The 24,747-nt window shown below is 39.4% G+C and overlaps 1 protein-coding gene across 1 annotated transcript in view; it reads left to right on the plus strand.

Annotated features, from left to right (window-relative positions):
• Nucleotides 1-24,747, plus strand: part of LOC136877325 (esterase FE4) — an 83,519-nt gene that overhangs the window by 46,349 nt on the left and 12,423 nt on the right. The window contains exons 5-7 of the mRNA XM_067151267.2: nucleotides 2,912-3,111; nucleotides 14,601-14,775; nucleotides 22,566-22,747. Of these exons, the coding sequence (XP_067007368.2) occupies nucleotides 2,912-3,111; nucleotides 14,601-14,775; nucleotides 22,566-22,747 (557 nt within the window). The remainder of the gene's footprint in view (nucleotides 1-2,911; nucleotides 3,112-14,600; nucleotides 14,776-22,565; nucleotides 22,748-24,747) is intronic.

Below are 24,747 nucleotides of genomic sequence, written 5' to 3' on the forward strand. Positions count from 1 at the left end.
AACCAGCACCAAAGCACTGCAGTGGACTACGGAAAGAAGAAACGTTTTATTGCGGAGAGGCCCTTTGCAGCGTGACGCTACTGGCCCATCAACAACACCAAGCTTCCCTATCAATGATCACTGATGCTTCGGCCATTGTTATTGGGACTGTATTCTAACAAGAATTAAATGCCGTGAAACAATCCTTACATTTATTCTCCAGAAGCTTAACCAATACACAAATGAAGTACAGTGCCTATGACGGTGAACAGCAAGCCATCTACAGCTCAATCAAATATTTCCGAAATTCATTAGAAGGGCAGAAATTCACAATCTTTACAGATTACAAACCATTAGTCTATGAATTTCAGCAAGACATAAACAAGGCAATTCCCAGGAGAGCACGGCAATTGTAGTATATTGTAGAGTTCACCGCATACATCAGGCACATCTCAGGAATCGAGAACGTGGTTGCAGATTCACTGTCGCGCATAAACACCATCAATTCACCTACACTCCTCGATTATGATGTCATGGCAGATAAACAGAAAGATGAAAACGAACCGCTTAGGATGACAAAAATACAAATACCCAATTCCAGTAAATTTATCTGCTGTGACACATTAACTGGTCGCACTCATCCTTACATACCGCCAGACTTCCGCAAGAGAGCATTTTCAACAACCCACAGCTTATCCCACCCTGGAATCCGAGCGACAACGAAGATGATCACTGAAATAATCATCTTCCCGAACATAAGGAAAGAGTGCAAGAATTGGACTCGAGCATGTTTGGAATGCAGAAATGTAAGATCTAGAAGCAAACGCAATCATCTTTACCAGATTTTCCTGTACCTAACGAACGATTCACACACATCAACGTGGACATCGTTGGCCCTTTACCACCTTGCAGGGGATTCTGACATCTATTAACAGTTGTAGACATGTTTTCCCGCTGCTTGAAAGCAGCACCTTTGGAAGATCAAACAGCAGGAACTCTAACCAGAATCTTAATTTCGAATTGGTTTCCAAGATTTGATATACCACTTCAAATCACAACAGACCAAGGTCGGCAATTTCATAGCGAGCTCTTCAAAACCATTGCGAAGTATTAGGTTCTCAGAGCAAAACAACTACCGTATACCTCCCTCAGCCTAATGGACTAATAGAATGTCAACACCGGACACTGAAAGCAGCAAATAAGTTCCACCTGCTTAAATCATATTCATGACTCGAGTCACTTCCCCTCCTCCTCTTAGGCATCGGTTCAGCAGTAAAATAGAAGACTTTGATGTTCACCTACAGAGTTACTTCACCTCGTCCTCTTAGGTATCCGTACCGCAGGCTAAGGAGACTTGGGATGTGCACATGCAGATTTATTCTAAAATACAACCATCCGACTTCCAGGTGAATTTCTGTCTGATGCCCCTAACATCACCCACCAAGACTTTGCGAGAAGTCTTCAGGAGACAATATGCTTACTGAACCCTGTTCCAACATCCACGGATCTCACATAATGCTCAAATGTGTTTATATACAAAAACAGCTTACACATGCCCTTACAAAGTGAAGAAACGCGGCCACAAGTATTTTGAAGTTGAGGTCAATGGATAGGTTAAACAGATCACAATTGATCTCCTGAAACCAGCTTTCATACTCAAGGAAGATCTTTCAACACAGCACACACATACAAATACAGACGGAAGACAACAAACCGAACACTCACCACCAACTCCTGTACCCGTAGCATTTGAATATACTTTGGGAATCAGATATGGTCGAACAGTTTATTTCTCCCGCAGATTCGTGGACTTTCTGGTTGTTATTTGGTGGGTGCCGCTAGTGTGTATTGGAAGTGAATTTTCTGACCTCAAGATGCATTTCCTTTTATGAATATTCATGTTGTTCCTTTTTCCTTGTAAGTTCTGTGTAGAAGAAATTAAAGAAATGGTTACGGGGCTAACCTAGTTTATTTCTTGTAGATAATTATTGTTTATACCCCACACCTGCTTAACAATTTCGAGTTATGATTTACGCTCTATGGATGGCAGAGAAACCAGAAATCCATTTGATGATGTATTGATGATGATGATGTTAGTCGTTTAGTCGCTTTCGACTCTCCGTGACCCCATAGACCAAAGTGCGCCATTTCTTCCTGTCGTATACAATTTTCCGAAGTCTTTCTAAATTGAGAGCCGTGGCTTCCTTGATGTCATCAATCCACCTCATCCGTTGTCGCCCTCTTCTCCTGTTACCATCAGTCTTCCCCAGCATTAAGGTCTTTTCCAGTGAATCATGTTTTCTCATGATATGACCGAAGTACTTTAGTTTTTGCCTGAGTATTTGACCTTCCAGTGAACAGCCTGGGTTGATTTCCTGTAATATGGACTTATTAGATCTCTTCGCAGTCCACGGAACTCTAAGGAGTTTTCTCCAACACCATAGTTCAAATGCATCTATTCTTCGGCGCTCAGCCTTTCTTACTGTCCAGGTTTCGCTTCCGTACATTGCTACTGGGAAGACCATAGCCTTCACTATACGAATCTTCGTTCTTAAAGTTACGTCTCTACTCTTGAAAACGTTATCAAGGTTGGCCATTGCCTTCCTCCCAAGGATAAACAACGAATTTGACACCAAAAATCATTTGAATACCAACATCATACGACATGGATTACCAGACGGATGGACTTCGTTGCACCCTTCATATATTAGACTAACTCTGGCAGTTATAAGCTCATGATATTCGGATCAGGAGGGTGGCAATGTATCACACCTACAGAGGGAGTAGTTTCGACAGATCTTAAATGCATATAATATTATTTTCTAAAACTACCTCAGCCTTTCTCGGTACTGAGCAATTCTGACTCTGATAATAATGCTTTGAAGAGAAATGCGAGAACAAATTAATATTGATTTACGACTATGTTTACCAGGACTTTTTCACGGCGCCATTGGTCAAAGTGGCTCATCATCCTCTGCTTGGGCTATAGCAGATAAACCGAGGAAGAATGCTTTTCTCGTTGGAAAAGCGTTGGGATTTACTGGAGAGTCTAGTCAGGACCTGGTGGACTTTCTGCGCAACGTCAGCTCGGACGAACTGCTCACGACATCCATTGCCACTGTAAATGAAGAGGTATGTTTTCAGCCATCAGTATTATTTCCTCTAGATTACTCCCTACCTATATTCCATTCACACAGCTCGTTGATGCGGAGGTCATTCAATACGTCATGGTAATCATGTTATATCTTCCGAACATACGGAAACACAGTAAGTGCAGTACTGACGTTTGAAAGTCTGTATCGCTCTCTAACGAATACCACCGACTTCTAGAGTCTAGGTACGTAGATGACTAGTTAATAACGCATGAAACTGTGCTACTAGTACTGCTCTAAGATTGATACACGAGGTCGAGTCAAAAGAAAGCCTTCGTTCTTTAGTAACATGTCGTAACATACGGACAAGAAACGGCTTCAGTCACTAACACTAATTAAAAATTACAGGTCTACACAGAGCGGCACATATTATACGTACGCATTGGGAAAGTTTAGCTGGTTTTAAAGTGAAGTCGTCGGAATTGGAATGCTGTGAAGATGTGTTGTGTATGCTACCTAAAGTTGTATTTCACTACATGAGGTGTCGATACTTCTTCCGCACAAAGGAGATACGCAGAGAGCTGGCTACTTCTAAGACAGCTAAATCATCTCGAAAATACTCCAAAGCGTCCAGCTGTTGAAATCATCTTAAACTTGTGTTGAGTGCATCACTTTATTAGGTAGATATAAGGAATGGTAGTACTGAACGTGTATCTGTTAATTGTACGACGAGATGCGGGTGTTATCAGTGCCATCTGTGGGGCGGTCCGCGGTAACTCGTGGAGAGCGCACACTCCCCCTTATCTACAGTATGGTACTGCTAACAGACAGAAAAGTATTGGGTCATTTCGAATATGGAAAGTGGAGTGACATGTTGAGTTAAGAGAAGCGTTGGCTGATACCATAACCGTACCTGAGATGGCTATAGTGATAGTGCTCTGCAGTCTCAAACTGGTGAACGATGAGGCTTTCAAACATAGACCTGTATAACTGTTGAACTGGGTCGGCGGTTGTAGAGAAGGGGTGGCTACGGTAAGGACGTATGTGTGCAGAGCATACTGTAGTATGGATGTTACACTTTGATCCTAATCTTGTCGAGAAAGGGACAGACTAAAGTGTTAGAAATGTGGTGCTACAGAACGACACTGAAGAGAGCATGATGATGATCAGGTGCCATCAAGTCGACGTGGACTCTTGCGACTGCATATATGGACTACCCCCAGATGTTTCAGTCTTCAATCATAACTTCAGAACCTTCAGTGGCACGTTCCTGTTTGATGTGATAAAAATAATAATGGCGCGTGGCATCCGAGGAGGCTTATTTTAGGTCTTTCGAGTTAACGCCGTGCAAGCGACCTGCGCGTCTATGAGAATGGGGCCCTACGTGTGATGAGTTCTAATGATGAAGGTGGCACACATCGCGTCCCCGAGCCATATGAATTAACCAGTTAATTTAAAATCCCCGAACCTGCCGAGAATCGACACCGGGACACACTGGACCAAAGGCCATAATGCTAACCATTTATCCATGGAGCCGGAAGGTTGATTTGTTGAAGTCAACCCACCTCAATGCTGGTCGTCTTCGTCTCCGTAAGCCCCCCACATTCGCATAAATAGTGGTATTTTCCAATTAATCAAAGCGTCCCTAAATGTGTCCTAATTATGAAATCTGTAATATTTTAATGAATGCCTCTAGAGACGGATCCGGTTTGGTCTTTTGAATGCCCCATCTACAACAACAAAGTTCAAATGCATCAATATGCTTCCTATCTCGCTTCCTTTCTGTAAAGCATTCAAAACTACTGTATATGTGGCAATGGGAAAGACTAATTCCTTAACCATTATAACTGTAGTATACCAAGACATCGGAGCACTTAAAGATCTTATCCAGGCATTTGAACGTTGATCTTCCAAGGGCAAACCTTCGGCAAATTTATGGACTGTTTGAGCTATTTCTACTGAACGTTGATTCCAACAAACAGAAACTTCTCACTTGTTTGATTAATTATTTAGCATCATGTTTGATGGTAAAATAATAACTCACTTCTGTCACATTACAATCAGACTTCTTGGTAACACAGGTGGAGATAAGGCAACACCGCAGACCGGCCGTGTTTATTGAAATTGTTAACTTGGAGAAGAGGAGAAACTGGATAGGACATACCTTTAGTCACGAAAGTCTTCACCACACATTAATGTAGGGATTTCGAAAGATTGTAAATTGCCGGGGAAGACCTCATTTTGCGTAATAGAAGTGAATAATGTGGACCGAATGTAGCCACAGCTACTGTGCAGAGATGAGAAGAATGCAAGAATGAGGAATGTGGCCTCTAATCACGAACTTCCTGTTGTGCCCAGACAGATCGGCTCTTATCTGTTCTTATCTGCTACACAAAGACATTGACTCACACTTTGCAGTTTGCTGGATTACGACTGACAAAAGCGAAGAGCAACCAGTAAAAGATAATATAAAGTCGCCTGGGTAGTAGCGGAGTTGCTATGGTAACCATTGCGTCACTAGCTCTACTAGTGAAAACCCCTACGCCCCGTGCCTTACCGGGCATATGCATTCCTCTGATCTCCCAACAATACTTGGCGCTGAAGAAACTGGCTGCAGACTGGACTACATGAAGAGTAGCTATATACCAATTGGAATCCGCAGTAGAAGGAGGAGATAACTCTGGATTTCATGCTCATTAAGTTGATATTGAGACAACTAGGCGTCAAAATGAGGTTGTTTACCTTCACCACCCGGCAGTATCTCAAGAATATATCATGCAAGACTACGATACCAGAGACAATGGAGGAGCTCAATATATATATATAAAATTGGATGTTGGTATATTTAACGTTAATAGACTCAAAAACTACTGAACCGAGTTCGCTGATATTTTCACAATTTTTTCTTATTACATCTGAAAGGGATTATGAAGTGGTTTGAACGAAATCGGTAAGGTAGTTTTATTATTATGAATAATTTTATGAAATTTTATTAAATTTCAAAGTCGCATCAAGATTGGATCGACTTGATGGACAGATTGTCGCTAGGCGACAGCAGCTTACGCTATACCATGATAGTCCGCTAAATGAAATGGCGTATGGTTTTTAGTGCCGGGAGTGCCCGAGGACATGTTCGGCTCGCCACGTGCAGGTCTTGTGATTTGACGCCAGTAGGCGACCTGCGCGTCGCGATGAGGATAATATTTGCTGTATATAGGAGGATGAAAACACGCCGCATTGAATTACAAAGTACCTTTCTTGATAGGAGGTGCGTTCTTATGCCTATTATTTTGAAATAGCAATCCAACATGCCGTAATCGAGATGTACTTTCATGTCATAGTACCAACATTGATAGGTCTGCCCATTTTGAAGACGTGTAAAATATTTAAAAATATATAATATCACTAATGGAATGACAAGAGTTATCACCCCTCCCCCCCTCCTAACGAAGAGCAATTGGGGGTTCCCAACGAGCAAAGGCGATTCTATGTAATCTATAGGTGGGTATGTAAGTATGTATGTATTACATCTCCTCCTATACCACTCGAGCGATTTCAACCAAACTTGGTACACTTATGACTTGGTATCAGGAATAAAAAAACCCTCGTGGGGGAAAGGCACCACAAGCACCCTTAAAGGAGGAGCCTTGGGGGACGAGTTAAAAAAATAGTGTTGAATTCATAGTTTTCTGGGTCGCTGAGATAAATAGTGACACTCCGGATTTTAAAGCCCAACTTCAGTCCCCTTCGGGGCTTGAGCGAAGGGGGAGTGAGTAATAATAATAATAATAATAATAATAATAATAATAATAATAATAATCAGAAGAAGAAGAAGAATAGAAAATAGAGCCGAATTCATCATTTTTAGGGTGGCTGAGATGAATAGTGATACTCCGGAATTTGTTGAAGTCCAAGTTTATCACCCTTTGGGGTGGTAGGGACGAGGGGGGAATGATATATAAAAATAATCGGAAATAGTGTCGAATCCATAGTTTAAGGGGTCACTGAGATGAATAGTGACACTCAAGATTTTTCAAAGTTCATATTCAGCACCCTTACCGGTGGGGGCGAGGGGGAGTGAGATATAAACATATTAATAATAGAAAATAGAAGTCGAATCCATAGTTTCGGAGTCGCTGAGATGAATAGTGACACTCCGGAATTTTTGAAAGTCCAAGTTCATCACCCCTTTGGGTGGAGGGCGAGTGGTAATGAGATATAGTGACGAATCTATAGTTTTCGGCGTCGCTGAGATGTATAGTGACTCTCCGAATTTTTTAAAGTCCAAATTCATCACCCTTTGCGGTGAGGGACGAGGGGAGAGTGAGATATAAAAATAATCGGAAATAGTATCGAATCCATAGTTTTTTAAAGTTCATATTCAGCACCCTTAGTGGGGAGGGGGTAGGCGAGGCGAGAGTGAGGTATAATAATTATAGTAATAGAAAATATAAGTCGAATCCATAGTTTTCGGGGTCGCTGAGATGAATAGTGGCACTCCGGAATTTTTTAACTTCGAAGTTCATCACCCTTTGGGGTGGGGGGCGAGGGGTAATGAGATATAGTGACGAATCTATAGTTTTCGGCGTCGCTGAGATGTATAGTGACACTCCGGATTTTAAAAAGTCCATGTTCAGCATTAAGAGATAAGAGTTTCGTAGTGTTCCCTATTGAAGTGAGTTCAGCGACCTGGGGGGGGGGGGGGCGTTGAGTGATACATAAAATTAATCGAAAATAGTGTCCAATCCGTACTTTTCGGGATGGCTGAAATGAGTAGTGACACCCCGGATGTCGTTTAAGTCCAAGTTGAGCCCCAGTAAGCAGGGTTGTGAGAAGGGGTGAAGAAAAGAAAATTTGCAAATGACCGAGCTTTTGGGTGTTTGTATGCATGCTCCAGCATAGTCGTCAACTAAACTTGGTACAATACTAAATTTATTTAATAAATTCACACTATCTGTAAAAAATACTGCAGTGGCAAGACACCCCTAGAAGCCCTAGGGAAGGAGGCGATATATAATTATAACTAAAAACGACTGATATTAGTGTTGAATCCGTAGTTTTCTGGACTACGGGAGGGATTTCAGCCAAACTTGGTACATTTATGACTTACTATCGTGAGACAAACTGCGAGGATGTATGTAGACCTAGCACGCTAGGGGTGGGGTGGGAAGGGCTGAGATGTAAAAATAATCGAAAATAGTGTGGAGTAGTGAGACGAATATTGATACTCCGGGCGTCGTTCTGTGTAGGTTTCTTCCAACATAGCCCTCATACAAAATTGGTACACATATGACTTACTATCTAAAAAGAACACTATTGGGTAAAACACCAGTAGCACTCCTCGTGGAGGTGGTGAAATATAAAAATAAACGAAAATAACTGAGTTGAACTGTAACACTCTGGATGGATTAGTCATACTTCACCGCAATTGCTATGGAGGTTGAGAAGGGGTGAAAATGAATGTAAAAATAACCGTAAAAAATTAAAAAAGAATGAAAACAACCGATATTAACGTGGAATTCATTGTTGTGACTCCTTGAATATCGTTTAAGTCGACGTTCAGCCTCCATCGGGACGCTACACTGAAAGAGGTTTTGTAGTGAATAGTATAAAATGACCGAGATTAGTGTTGAATCCCCTGCGTTTGGGGTCTCAAGGCTGATTGGTGACAGTCTCAATGGCAGTTGAAATCTTGTAGATCATATCTATACCGTGACTGATAAATACATGAAGTTATCACTTATTATCTTTTTGAAGGGATGAAATACTTCCTAATCAATTCGAGCTTCCACAAGGATAAAATTTTACTAAAAAATGAAATCATTTAAAACCTGGAATCAAACACTTCTAAATAACTCTAAAACTATATAACAGATGGTAAAAATCCATGTCCCAAATGGGAATTCAAAAAAAATTCACTTTAACATAACTAACTGGTTATACTAATCTTAAAAGTAAACATCCTAAACCAACCGGGATACGACGGGTAGTCAGCTAGTATTGATATAAAAGGCGACGTCTGAAGACGAAGGAGACGACTCGTACCGTCACGATGCACAGTGGTGTCAAAGAGCAAACTCAGTAAACTTCGGATTATCCGGTTTCGGATTATCCGGTTTGTGCGTTATGCGAGCACCCTCGATGTTCCTTGTATTATTATATATTTTATTTCCTTTATTTTTGTGATGGTATTTTGAATTGTGAACTGCACACTTGAAACTCGAGCACGCTCTCGACTGCAAGTGTCCTGGCGGCACGCTTTGTTGGAGAGCTCAACACTAAATAATGCAATATGCAGCCGTTCTTTGTCGCTGTTTTATGATGGCAGTCTTGGCTGCGAAGCGAAGGAAAGTGCTTTTAACTTTAAAACTAGAGATTTAGTAATATAAAAGCTTGAGAAAGGAGAGCCATCGACGAACTTTGGATGCTATTAAAATGAAGTCGCAATTGGAATGCTGTGAATAAATCGGAGAATTTTTGACTAATTGGCTGAATGATCAGCGTACTGGCCTTCGGTTCAGAGGGTCCCGAGTTTGATTCCCGGCTGGGTCGGGGATTTTAACCGTTATTGGTTAATTCCATTGGGTCGGGGACTGTGTGTTTGTACTGTCCCCAATGTCCCTGCAACTAACGAATAACAATATACTCCACCACAGTAACACGCAGTTACCTACACATGGCAGATGCCGCCTTCCCTCATCGGAGGGTCTGCCTTACAAGGGCTGCACTCGGCTAGAAATAGCCACACGAAATTATTGCCGGCGAATGATTACGGGATTGGTGTTCAGAGAGTTAGAGACGTTAAAAACAGCAAACGGAAATTCTTAGAATTCACTAGAAATTACAGCAGTGAAGCAGGATGTTATGCACTTCTGAATATTCGTACTTGTATACAGAAAAACTTCATGAATCTCTCGAATTCAAAAGAACATTACCGATTATTTTTCGCTGAACGACAAAAACAGGTGATTTATATGTACTTTTGTATGTCAAGTGTTCTAACAACAATAGAAGTCGTGAGTAATTTTTATACTGTTTCTTTATTGACAACAATGGTTATTGAATGTGTTAACTGTTCAACATCCTTGAATTTTCAAACTCTATTGTATGTTCTGTATCATTAATAATATCGTTCTGCGTTAAACTGAACGAAGTCATATTATCCGATGATAAGTGCGGATAATCGAGTTTGCTGTATTTGCAAATATTAAAAAAATACAAATGTGATAATTTTTTACGTCCGCGTTTTTAATAGTGAAGCGGCCGGTGTAACGCAGCTGCCGCCATAGCGTATGTTAAAACCTGAGCATACGCATGTAAGTGAAGAGACTGGATTCAGACTGGACATCACGGAGACCTTCTAAAAACCGATCTTTGTACTGAACTCCGCAAGAGGAGGAGGAGTTTATTGCTGTATGGGAGTCTTTATATACAACACAGTTTCATCTACCATCAAGTAACGACATTTTCATGCGACTGCACATGGCCTACGTGAATTCAGCAACGGTTTCATGCGACGTTAATGCAGTGCTTCGAAAACCTGTACGCCCTTCCCGCCACTTCCAGGATGGGTCACGTAGGAGGAGTCCCGACCAGTCTCTCAGGGTCCTTAAATGTATAGTTGTTTTACGTGGGATCAGGAAGAGAACCGATACGCCGAATTATATTTTATCTCCCAGCAGACTTGATGGACGTACCCATGGATCGAATAGCCGGTGTAAATGTGGGTTTTGTTGCTGTTAGGTCCTTTAGGGGATTGGAATATTTGTGGTCATCAGTCCCATGCTCTAGTGAGTGTGGAAATGACCTGATTATCTGTGTCGGTACGGGGTTTGTAAGATTGTATGGTATTATAATTATTCGAGAGTAGAGTTAGGATAGGTACTCCAGGACATGACGTATGCTACTATCCCCGTTTTGCATTGCATAAATGGAGAATGAATAGGGCAAAATCATGCTGCCGTATACGTAAACAACGTTCCTTGAGTCAAGGAAATAATGCATGGGATAGGATATCCAAATGAGTAGTATTGAAAGTGAATTATTTAAGCACATCGAACGTTTTGTTTCAAACGGATCATGTACATGTTATTAAACTACATAAATTAAAGTACCTACAGTTCATCCTTCCTAACCGAAAAACATGTATAATTGTAGAATAAAGAATTATTAACTTATTGCTGCGTTTGCAGTGCTTATTAACCGCATCAAAATTCATGTTTATGGGCTGAGTGGCTCAGACGGTGAAAGCATTGGCATCCTTGCCCTTACTTCTCAGGCTTATTGGTGGTATATTAACCTGCTCAAATACGTCAGATTTCTATTAGTAGATTTACTGGCACGTTAAGGAATACATGTGGGACAAGATTCCGGCACCTTGGATCTCCGGACAAAATTCCGGCACTTCGGAGTCTCCGAGAACCGTAACAAGTACTGGGACGTAAGCAAATAGTATTATTATTATTATTATTATTATTATTATTATTATTATTATTATTATTATTATTATTATTATTAAAATAAAAGCTATCGGTCACACTCTAACTTTGTAGCTCTTGATTTGTTAGAATACACGAAAAAGAAAATAGTGAACTCTCAGCAACTCTGAATTATTATCCGAACTGTTAATTATAACTCTGAACACGACTCCGAAATTACTTGAACATGTACTTCGATGTTACCGTTCTGTTCCTTCATAGGAGGTGCTCGAAATGTCGTCCGTTAACTCGACGACCAACTTCCATGTGGTGACAGCATAAATCCCCCACCCACTTCCACACCTCCATGTCAGTTCTCACAGTTAATAAAATAAAAATCTAGTGGATTGAACTCGGATGAACTCGATTGGCAGCTGACGGAACTATACCGACAAACCCACCGATTGGGGAAACGGCGTTCTAGTGGTCGACGAGCATACATACTGAGGTGAGGAGGTGCCTCATCGTGCATGAGCCACAGCTGCTTACGTATCTGTAGTGGAACGTCGTCCAGAGGGTCTGGCAGAGAAAACTGTATACAATGGAGATAACTGAAGCCAGTCAGTTTGCAGGCAGCTCCAAAGGTCCAAGAAGCAGTCCCCTCAATTTATAGCCTTAATATTTTTAGAAAACCTGTGCTGGAAATGACCTTGGTGAAAGGCATTGAGTGTCTTCTGCTCATGAATGGGCATTGTGAAAAATAATTATACCCCCTCCCCCCTGGTAAAGGATGCCTCATCTGTAACCAACTCACTGTGAGGAACGTCTTCATTACGTTCACATTATTACAAGAACCAGGTACATAATTTAGTTCTTGGTAGGTAATCCGCTTCTTGGAGATGCTAAACTTCTTTTTACAATTTCCTGTCTTATCGTCTTACTGCGACGATGGGATAGGAAATGACTAGGAAGCGGAAAGAAGCAACGTGACCCTTATTAAGATACAGCCCCACCGTTTGCCTGGGTTGACAATGGGAACATACGGAAAACATCTTCAGAGCTGTCGACAGTGGGGTTCGAATCCACTATCTCCCGAATGCAAGCTGTTAACTACGTGACCCAAACCACCCGGCTACTTGCTCGGTAACATGCTGAACTTTGTAGTAGTGCTGTGGGTACAATAGCTGTTCACGCAATGTACGATGAGCAGTCCAGTTAGATGTACCTCCTTGCCTTACCAAGCTCCTTGTGCTTATAGTCGGTTCCTCTTGGACAAGTTTTCCTTTAAATCCTTCCCGCCGAAGCTCCGAGGTATCGCGATGCGATCCACGGCACTCGATTCGAGAATGAAGCGAGCCTGAGTCCCGGAGCCTCCGGCACAGAGCGGCGAACGTTCGGCTATTGGAAATACGGCAGTTTGGAAACCTTGTCTATACAGCTCCGTAACCGAGGTGAATATTAGCTAATTCGGCACATGTAAAAGTTTCCGTTATGTAATCAATTGGCTACAGTGATGTTGTTGGCCCACCACTGCGGGACAAGCAGGAACAACTTGTCAGCAATGACAGAGGAGCAGGTAGCGTGGAGTCTACATCCAGTGTCATATTCACTTGTTCACGCACTACTGCTGAGTATAACGTCATTCAGACTGCTTGCGTAACAGCTGCGTAACATAATTTCCTCATCAGCTTGGTGTACGTAGAGTTGACAGTGTCTTAAGATTCATTTAAAACAAACACAAGAATGCATTTTGGAATAAATCAATGGAGCGCAGGCATGTGGAATAATAATAATAATAATAACAACAAGCTCGCCTGGTGGCCATGATCGCTAAGGCGCTGAAGTCTAAACGGTCAGATACCGACGTTAGCCGGTTCGAGTCCCGTTGGTAGAAAATATTTTCACCATCAGAATGATGGCCGGCAAGGTAGGGGAGGTGGTGGTATACAATTTCTAATCACCAGATTGCGTGCCAATAGCCTGGATTAAATTCCAAACCTCTCCGAAGGGCTCACATGGAGTGAGGGCATATGACGCTGTTAATGGTGATTCGTCCGTCGGATGGGGACGTTAAGTCTTAAGCAGCCCCCTTGGTACTATTCGACAGGAGTAGGCTATGTGCCGGAACCGGATTTCACCCTCTCCCTACTATCCTATATCACGTCATTCATTTCATCTCATTAAATCCTCTGATGAGGTTGACGTCCGGTCATAAAAACCCGTCTCGACAGATTCATCTCACGTCATACCCGACCCCGTAGGGAAACGAGACAAGGGTTGGACAAACAACAAACAATAATAATAATAGGAAGAAGAAGAACTGGCTACTCGCAATTAATGCTCTGCCTAGAAAACACTAATCAACGTTTATAACTATGGATCTCAACGGGTGTATAATGTCCTAAATATGGTGAAACGGATGCTCTAATGCCGCGTTAATTAGCTGGACGGTAGAGCGCAGGCCTTCTGTTCGCAACTTTGCAGGTTCGATCCGGCTTAGTCCGGTGATATTTGAAGGTGCTCAAATACGCCAGAATCGCGTAAGTAGACTTAGTAGCATGTAAAATAAGTCAGATGAGACAACATTCTGGCACCTCAGTGTCTCCGAAAACCGTAAAAGTACTTAGTGGAACGTGAAACCTATTATTATTCTTTTGACGAAAGCTAGACCGGTTTACGAGTACAGCATGACCTCGTCTCGCACGTGGGCTGTCACCCCTCTACCCCAGCGAAAAGGAGAGGAGCACACCAACATGCGCTGGCCTACTAGAGCAAACAGGTTCAACAACTCATATACTCTGCTACTGTAGTTGAACAAGTGACTCAACGACAGGAGGACAGTATGACATAACCGGCGTTTCCTACTACGGCAATTCAAAACACATTTGGTCCTGAAATATTTGGCTCGTTTATAGGGAAACTAATAGGACAAGGTAAAACGTACATAATACGTTTTGTGAGATGTACTTTTCTTCACCGACTGGCAAAATATCTGCACGTATACCCCTAAGAGCCTGCATATTTTTTAGCTTGAAACCTCATTGCCAGTGATCTCCTTGTACATTCCAGGTGTCGTAACATTCTCTTTGTTTTCTTTTTTGTGTGTGTACAGGACCAGTTTCGTCTTATGAGTAAGTTCCACGAAGTACCTACTGTGGAGCCAGTGATAGACGGAGAAACGGCCTTCATCACAGAGGATCCGGTCACTCTTTTGGATGAGGGGAAGTTCCACCATGTGCCCTATCTAACAGGAGTAACTTCAGAAGAAGGAATACTTTTCGTAACTGGTATGTATAATAAATTTCCTAGTAGAATATTTTGATTATAAGGTACAAATCTCCCTTCTTATCACTTTTAAGCATGCTTTTACATTTTTTAACAATTTGTGTTCCACCGTCACAGATAGGTCTTATGTCGACGATAGGATAGGAAGGGGATAGCCGTGGGAAGTAAGCGACTGTGACTTTAATTCAATTAATTAAAGTACAGCCCCAGCCTTGGCTGATATGAAAATGGGAAAACACGAAAACCGTCTTGAGGGTTGCCGACAGTAGGGTTCAAAACAACTATCTCGAGTATGCAAGCTGTCAGTTACGTGACCTAAACAGTGTGGCTACTCGGTGGGTCAGTTTTAAAAATTCTTAATGCTGTATAGTATGAAAGTAACAAACTTCATTCACGAAGTATATTCTCCAGTGGGTAATATGCACATTCCAATGGTGATGTAGGAATTAATGAAGTGTCCACCCTCTAGTTTTAATGTTCATTTTATGTTTTTCTTTTTTGTTAAGAAGGAGGCCATTCTTTTTCAATGTTGAATGAGTTAGTATAACTTTCGAGGTTTTATAGCTTACTGAAATACAAAATATTGACTTAGAGCATTATAACATTCCTGTACAAAAACAACTAGTAAGATAATTGCTTGTTTATTTCAACAACAATATGCTCAGGTTCTATGAAAACACTTTTCACCATGTTTACATTTCGTAAGCTTGTCAATGATATCAGATGTGACAAATTATATGCATGTAGAAGTCAGTTATGGATACTTTACTAAATATGGGAAAGTTTTGAGTACTTATCTTAAAAGCAGATCTGGCTCTGGCTTCACTGGCTTGCTGACACAAATATGTCTCTAGAGGAACGCGGAGGGGTGACAATTCTCCTCATTGGGAGAGGGAAGTGCTACGTGTCTGTAGTATTTACGTGCATTATAAAATGAATGTGTGATAATGATTTTTGGAATAAATTAATGTGCAGCAATGAATTAAAGAGTACTTTGTGTGACTTTACCTTTTGTCATAAAATAATAGCCGAAGAACTGTCTTGAATGGCGAGCCGTTGCCAAAATTCGTGAAATTTAGTACAGCTAGTTATAATCTAACCAACATTCCAGTCGTACTTTGCGTCAGAGTAACCTCTCTGATTCAGATGTTCTTGCTAGTTCCTTGGGCCATTAGGAATTAGTCTGATCTTTCTGAGTAAATGAGTGTTTTTATTAAATGATGCTCGTTTTTGTATATTATGTTATCTAGGTATCTGCTCCGGTGTAATATCCCTCTAGGTATCTGGTATGTTGAGAAATTTGTTTCAATGTTATTTACGAAGTTCACAATCTTTCTTGATAATGGTGATCCCATGGTTAGAAAATAGATTTTGTAGCTGATTGAAAAACTCTTTTGGTTTAAGGTTGTTCTGACTTACTAAATTATTTAATCGTTATCATCTTCAAAACGGCAGACAAGGCTCAATGCGGAAACAGTCGAAGGCAGAGGCGTGCATTGAGATGAAGCAAGGGAAGCTCTGCTTCAATGCCCGAAATATTCCCTTTAAATTCATCATTTTCTATTAGTTATTTGCCATAGTTCCTCTTGTGTGAAAGCTCAGTTTTCGTATCGTCCGCGGGTAGAAGGTCTGCTTCAGCTTGCGCTGTAGGTAACACAGAGAATTTATAGCGTGTACTCCTACAAGTCCTACACCCGCAGAGCATTGACTTCCATTCAAGATTAACTTACTACCCAGCAGTTCGAACTGAAGCATGCATCATCTCGTTTCCAAGAAGCCCTAGTTCCTTTCGTCATCAAAAGATGGCAGTAAGCATGGGGAATATTCTGAGGGCGATAACAACACCGAATAGGGGATATGGAAACTTTCACTTCGAACCACATGAATAGGCCGCATTCAGTGACCCAACCACGGGGCGGATAAGTACTAGCAAATTTATGCTGTGAATGAGTGAACAGTAGTGATACAGTATCTGAAGTGTAGAGTAGACACTTTTAATTTGCGAGTGTATGTTATGTAAATCAATGCCCAATAGTTCGTGTTTGATTCAGGACCTAATAGCCCTAACATTTTCAACACGTTCATTCGCAGAGACTTAATAGCCCTAACATTTTCAACACGTTCATTCGCAGAGAACTAATAGCCCGAAAATTTTCAACACGTTCATTCGCAGAGACCTAATAGCCCGAACATTTTCAACACGTTCATTCGCAGAAAAATGAAATTATAAAGAAAATGTAGACCAGCACCGGAACTCCCGAATTTAATTCAGAAGTATAAAAAGTTTACGCACCATTTTCCAGTAAATTCGTATGAAAAGCATGATTGGCTTGCTGGTAGTACAGAATTAAACGGTGTTTTATGCTGGAATTGTCTATCATTTGCAGCCGATAAGATCACAAGCTGGACAAAAACTGGTCTCTCGCATTTAGGCAATCTGTCAAAATCTATAACAGGTCATGAAACGACAGTGGGGCACATACAGGCAACCGTAATCCCTAGCGACAGTCGGCGAACTCAGAATAGAAACTGAATTAGATACGAAACTGGAAAATGATATTTCGGAACACAATCGAAGGGTGAGACAAAGTAGGGAAATTTTGAAGCGTCTCATTAATACTGTCTGTTTTCTATGGAAACAAAAGTTATCTTTTAGAGGTCATGATGAATCAGAATCATCAACAAATCGCGACAATTACACAGAATTACTTAAGTACACGGCAGAATAGGACCCATTGTTGGCGAACCAATTATAAATAGCGTCAGTGTACAAAATAATTTCCAACAGAACTCAAAATGAACTCATTGACGCCATTGCATCTTCTTTGTTAGAAGCAATAACTTAAATCGGCAAGTTTTGTAGCAGTATTAGTAGACGAAATGACAGATGTTTCAAACAAGGTTCAAATGTCTCTTGTAATGAGATATTTGTACCAGGGTGAAGTAAAGGAACGATTCATAGGCTTCAATGATGTAAGCTCTGATCGCAGAGCTCCAGTAATAGCCGATACCTTAACGGAATTCGAAATTAATCAAAAATTAGTTGCTCAGTCCTATGACGGAGCGGCCGCTATGGCGAGATGTTTAAACGGGGTACAGGCAGTGAAAAAGGAAACTCATCCCGAGGCTTCATTCATTTGATAAGTATTGAGAATTGTGTTGATAAATGGTACATTCGATGAACAATATAAAACAGATGATAAGAAATTGAACAGAGAAAGAATATTTTAAACTGAATGTTGGAGTTGCGTTGATAGATGGCATTTTGAAAGAAAAACCGAAACATCTATGGATATTGATATCTTTTCAGATTATAAACAAAACCTCAAAGAATATTGCCTTCAAGGACAATTGAGAAAAGGGAAAAAATGAAAATTAGTATTAGGCAATACGGCAGACAAAAAGAACAATTGCGACAAGATAGTTCCATACTATACCTTAAGCCTACATACCTAATGGCTCTAGACTTCAACGGAGTTGTATTGTCTAGGTTACCTGAGGTACAATTCATTTCCTGGCTGAGATGTATCACATCCTTTCCTTCCCTCAGTTTCCTACTCCACATTCCCCTAATAATCTATATATATAAAAGAACATGTCCTGACTGATTGACTGATTCATCATCGCCGAGCCAAAACTACTGGACATGAAACGTTATTGACGATTAACACCTACCGTTGGACAGGTGGATGTTAATGTAAAGTTTGACTCAAATATCTTCAGTAGTTCTCAAGTTGTAAAAAATACGCTTTACACGCACCCGCTCTTGAGTTAAGTCCGGTGGGACTTGTACCGGAAAATGGTCCATTAATGATATCTCCCTTATTAATCCTCGTATTGAAATGATGCACATGAGGAAAAAGGCTTAGAAATTAATTTCCATTAAGGCAGGTTGTGTATATTTTGTGGGAATGCAAAATCTCGGTTTCGGTTTCATATAATCCCCCAGTCAATTCAGGGATTTAGAAACAACATTTGCCCCAAAACCTACCAAAGGACAGATGGATTCTAAACATCAAGTTTGGTGGAAATATATCCAGTAGTTTCCAAGTCATAGGCAAACAGACAAACAAACAAACAGACAGACACCAAAACTGAATATATGCAGATGGTCATTATTACACCTGAAACGGATAACTGTACGGAAATTTCGCCAAAATTGTCAATGTACAGACACACTCTAAAAGTGCAGATCTTTATTTCGATAGTTACTGCTTTGAAACTGTACGACGTATCTACAAACGGACTTGACCATCAGACGCCCCTTTCAGTGCTCTACATGGTTGGTCCTATAACATCTTCCCGTATCTCCTATTTTTATGGGTTAGATTGAGTTAGAGTCATTGAATGGGGTGAAATTTTGTAGTTTTCATATACTACTTTATATTTTTGGTACTCATGTGACAGCCAGAATCATAAAATTTGGCTATAACATGGCCAATTGTCATGTAAATGTGCGTGCCGAATGTCATGATTCTACCTTTCCTATAAGTGTGCTAAATGATAACATATACGTGTAAAAGTACAAAATCAACTTGAAATCGAAAAATACAGCTGCATTTAACGTATTAGGGATAGAAATACGACGAAAAGTCATAGGAAAAAAGTTGTAAATCTCTCCAATATGAAACGCCATTTGCTTTCTGACTTGTGATACGACTTATTGATTAGCCACCAATTACCCCGAAACGAAGATCTGCACCGTCGTTAAAATTGCATCCATACTTTGCAATTTTCCTGGGCCAAAAGTTATACATTTGCATAGCTTAGAATATTTCCTCAAAGAAAACAGTGTCCAGCATTCGGGATTAGCACTCGCATACATACGTGGTAATTAAGAAAGAAAATAATACAGTTTAATAAGTTGAAATTAATAGAAAATGGATTATAACTGAGGACATCCGGATGACGAAAAATATGTAAATACCAAGTGAATGTATTGGAAAATCAAATGCTCCGCAATAAATTATGCCGGTGTGAGTTATGGATATAAGAAAGCGGTAATCGGAGAGAAATTTAGGCGCAGGGATTCTTAGGTAATCAGATAAGAAGATGAATATTTGTGTTATTAAGCTATTCGAGGACGGTTATAACCTCCAATGATATTCCGCCAATATCACGCAGAATGGTCGATTGACGACTCTCTTGCTTTCTACCCAAGGAACAACCACGAATTTAAGGGAATGATGAGGAAAATGGCAATACGTCACTTCCCTGCTGGCAAGCAGTCAGAGACGTTGCCATGGTAACCCATATATTCGTTGTCGGTCTGTCGGTCACTCAATGCAGAGCATGGTATCGGCAGGAAATAGTAAATTTCTCCGTCATTTGAAGAGTAAAGTAAATTATGAACATAAAAAAAGTTGTTTATAATGAAGAGACCTTTCACATACGGTCCACAGAGTTTACAGAAAATCAATAGTATAAGAGAAAATGGAGGAAAACCGTTGTGGTTTTCCTATAAAATACCCGTCTTTTCAAAGATTTTAAAATGATATGCATATCGAAACCTTCCCCGGGATGAGAATACTCTAAATATGAAGTTTGGTTGAGATCTATCCAGCCGTTTCGACGTGATGGTGGAACAGACAAACAGACAAACAGACAGACAGACACGAAAAGTAAAAACCACCGATTCGGTCTTGAGTTGACCTAAAACGGACAGATACTTGAAAATTTAGCAAAACAAAAGGAATTACAGACAGCGGACCCCCTACAACTTTATGTAAAAGATTTCGGTTTACATTATTTTGTAAAAAAAATCCATCTTTATATTGTAACCCCCAGTAAATGAATGATTGGTATGATTCGAAATATGGAAAAAGGAGCATTGAGAAAGGTATAACGCTTTCTAAGAAATACAGAAAATACCCCATCTCTCTTCAATATAAATAAAATAATAGCTTTGTCTATACCCTGATTAGAAATTTTTTAAATGTGTCTGTGTATTGGTCATGTCCAGAATAAAAAGGGAATACCTCTTATGTTTATTTCATGTCACGTCTGTCTGTCTGTCTGTCTGTCTCTCTGTCTGTCTGTCTGTCTGTCTGTCTGTCTGTCTGTCTGTCTGTCTGTCTGTCTGTCTCTCTGCGCAAAATGTAAAAATGGCAGAAAAGAATTTAATCTTCTTGAGCATTTAACAAGAGAAAGGTCACTACAATCAGAGCTATAAAATATGTATTCAAGCAGGGTGAAACAAAAGTTGACGGGAAGTTCTAAAATGTAAATCCCAAATAAAACCGTTAACACAGTTCCTATTGATATGATTGATCCTTAAAATCTCCACCATCACTTGTCGTAGTATTATTATTAATATTATTTATTAGCGTATGGCGAGGAAATTATATACATAATATGCAATATACGCACAATAACAAAAAAAACATTGTTTCACTTCAGACATTAATGTTATCGGTTATGTCTGAATGTCCAGCTTTTCAGTCCACTGTTGTGCTTCTGCTGTTGGAGATAGGAAGTGTACTTGTCATAGATGGCCTAGGAGTCTTTGAGGAGGCTTTATACAAAACTGAGGATTGACGTAGTTTCCCGTAGCTTTCCTCACCGAACCAGAAGTTGCCATTGCATATCGATCGCCAAGCGGACTGAAACGCACTCATCAACCGACTCTCTGAGTGACACTTTCCCACCACTCATAACAGGATATTTATATTGAAGAGAGAGAGGTCATATTCTGTATTTCTTAGAAAGCGCTATACCTTTCTCAATGGTTGTTTCTCCATATTTCGAATCATACCAATGAGACTAGACTGCATAGTGCAGTCACATTTATATAATCAGTGTCAACAAAGTATCACATTTTGTGCAGCCTATACCAGAAGACAAAGTGCGCTGTAAACATAATAACTCATAGACGTTCCTTGTAAGTAACTAAGTGTTAATATGAGGAAATATTATTTTAATTGGTGTATTCACATCAACGAGATTGTAACTAAATGGTTGCGAGGGTTTTTACGGATTGTAATAAAAATGCAAGGGAGATGACATGTAAGACACAGGTAATACCAATATTAGACTGTGGTTCTAGTGTGCGGGACTCTCTCACCAGGGTTACTTGATTCGAGAACTGGAAAGGATCCAAAGTAAAGCAGCACGATTATTTCTGGTTGACTTCCGACAAAAGAGTAGTGTTACAAAAATATTGCAAACTATGGGCTGGGAAGACTTGGAATTAAGAAAACGAACAGCTCAACAAAGCGGAATGTTCCGAGCTGACAACTGGGAGATGGCGTGGTATATGATATTAGTAAAGGAAAAGACTATAATTTAGTTTCCAAAAGATCATAATATGTGGATAATGTTCGAGTCAAGAAGAAAAGCTGGGGCAAATGTTCGTTCGTAGAAAAAGGAATTAAGGATTGAAATAATTTATCAAGGGAGATATTTCATAAGTTTCCGAGTTCTTTGAAAACATTTAAGTTAATACCAGGTAAAATACTGTTACGGAATCATCCCTAAGTCAAACCATTGTTGATTGATTGATTGATTGATTCATTCATTCATTGATGATTGATTGATTGATTGATCGATCGATCGATCGATCGATTGATTGATTGATTGATTGATTGATTGATTGATTGATTGATTGATTGATTGATTGATTGATTGATTGATTGATTGATTGATTGATTGATTGAATGATTGATTGATTAACTGCAATAAGATGAAATTATTCTGCTTTTACTTTCAAATGTTAAAATGATTGTATTTCTCCTAGATCAATTGTGAAAATATATATAGCTGCTTAAATCTTATACTCACGTTCATTTTTCAGAAAGAATATTCCAATATAACAGAACGTTAGAGGAGGTTGATGAAGATTTTTCAAAAACATTTAAGCCTGAATTGAGGATTTGCAGAGAAGAGCCTTGCGGAGATGAAATGATAGCCAAGATCAGATCTTTCTACTTCGGTGACAAGCCATTGAGCAACGACACTTTAGAGGAGCTAGTCCACGTAAGTGATTAGAAAATATATGCTAACCTATTAAATGCTTTGAGGCTAGGTACTGTTTTGCAGCCATGCCCTATATTGGCCTACCACACACTCCTCAGTATTAGTAGCAAAATATAATGGTATTCACAACAGGGAGTGATCTAACGTGTTAACTTGTTTGTCATCAAAAAGTGTTGAGTATTTGGCGTAATTCTTTGGCAGGAGTAACAACAACAATAATAATAATAATAATAATAATAATAATAATAATAATAATAATAATAATAATAATAATAATAATAATAATAATAATAATAATAATAATAATAATAATGTTAGGAAGAGGAAACAAAAGGATCGAAATAAATTGTCTTGCATTTGCAGATGACTTTGCAATACTTTCTGAAAATGTAACATCTGCTATAACCCAAGTAAATGTCTTGGAAAGAATCGCCAGCAGAACTGGCTTAAGAATTTCTGGAGAAAAACATAATTTTTAGCAAATATTTGGGATGCACCAAAATTTCTGAAAACAGATATTGGCCAAATAGAGAGGGTAAAAAATTCACATATCTAGGGGAAATAATCCAAGAAAATGGTTTAGAAAAATCTGCAGTAGAGGAGAGGGTACATACATGGAGAGAGCTTATGGTGTCACCAAAGATATCTACAATAAAAGATGGCTATCCAAAAATGCAAAAATAAGGCATTACAACACAGTAGTGAAGCCAGAATGCCTATATGCAAGCGAATGTCTGGCATTAAACTATAATTTAGATAAACTAGAAATACTAGAAAGGCGAATCATGAGGAAAATATTAGGCCCACAAAACACAGCAGAAGGTTGGAAATTACGAAGTAATGCTGAAATATATCAAAAAATAGAAAATATATCAGATGTAATGAGGAAAAGGAGACTTATGTTTTTTGGACATTTATATCGAATGCAAGATAGTAGATTAACCAGTAAGATTTTCAGATATTTGTGGGGTAAGAAATCAACAAGCTGGGTCAATGAAGTAAGAAAGGATTTAGAAAAAAAAAGAATATAACAACAGAAGAAATAATTATTATATATTCAGATCTTCATCATTTTGATTGTATTATTAGTTAGCTATAACACATCAATTTATCTAATCAATAAGATAGGGAATTATTCTTGTAATCATTGTATGAACAGCTTATTTCAGAAAGGGACTTGAGTCACTCTTCTATAGTTTTGAGAAATATACCAAAAATATAATATGTATAGTTTTGATTTATACAATTTATGACTCTACCATATTCTTTATCTGAATGTAATGCATGATTTAAACTTAAAACAAAATTAAGACTGTTTACATACAGGAATTAATTTTTAAAAAATTGCTGACCGATGCCCTTTTCTGAAGTAAAATCAAGAATTGAAAAACAAACATGTGATTTCTTTTATTATATTTTAAATTTATACTCGATACAGAATGGAATACAGAAACCACATTTGAAAATTTATATCAAAACACTATTTTCATTTGCACTTCATAAATAATTGTCGAGACTACTACAAAGAACAGCAAATTGTGACACCAGTAAATTTAACCTCAAATTCCAGCACTTGTTGATATGATTTAATCACAATATGCAGACAGTAGCATTATTTCATCATACAAGCTTCTGAATTAATATGGAACGTACTTAATTACCTTCTTTATATCCTCCATCTTAGCAATCAATCAATACTGATCTGCATTTAGGGCAGTCGCTCAGGTGGCATATCCCCTATCTGTTGTTTAAATGATCGCAATGAAATTAGAAATTTATTGAACATCACCCTTGGTAAGTTATTCCAATCTCTAACTTCCCTTCCTATGAATGATTATTTGTCCCAATTTGTCCTCTATAATTCCGACATTATCTTCATATTATGATCTTTCCTACTTTTAAAGATGCCACTCAAATTTATTCGTCTACTAATGTCATTCCACACCATCTCTCCGCTGACAGCTCGAAACATACCACTTAGACGAGCAGCTCGTCTTCTT

The sequence above is a fragment of the Anabrus simplex genome, chromosome 7 (genome assembly GCF_040414725.1).
Source record: "Anabrus simplex isolate iqAnaSimp1 chromosome 7, ASM4041472v1, whole genome shotgun sequence".
Lineage (NCBI taxonomy): Eukaryota > Metazoa > Arthropoda > Insecta > Orthoptera > Tettigoniidae > Anabrus > Anabrus simplex.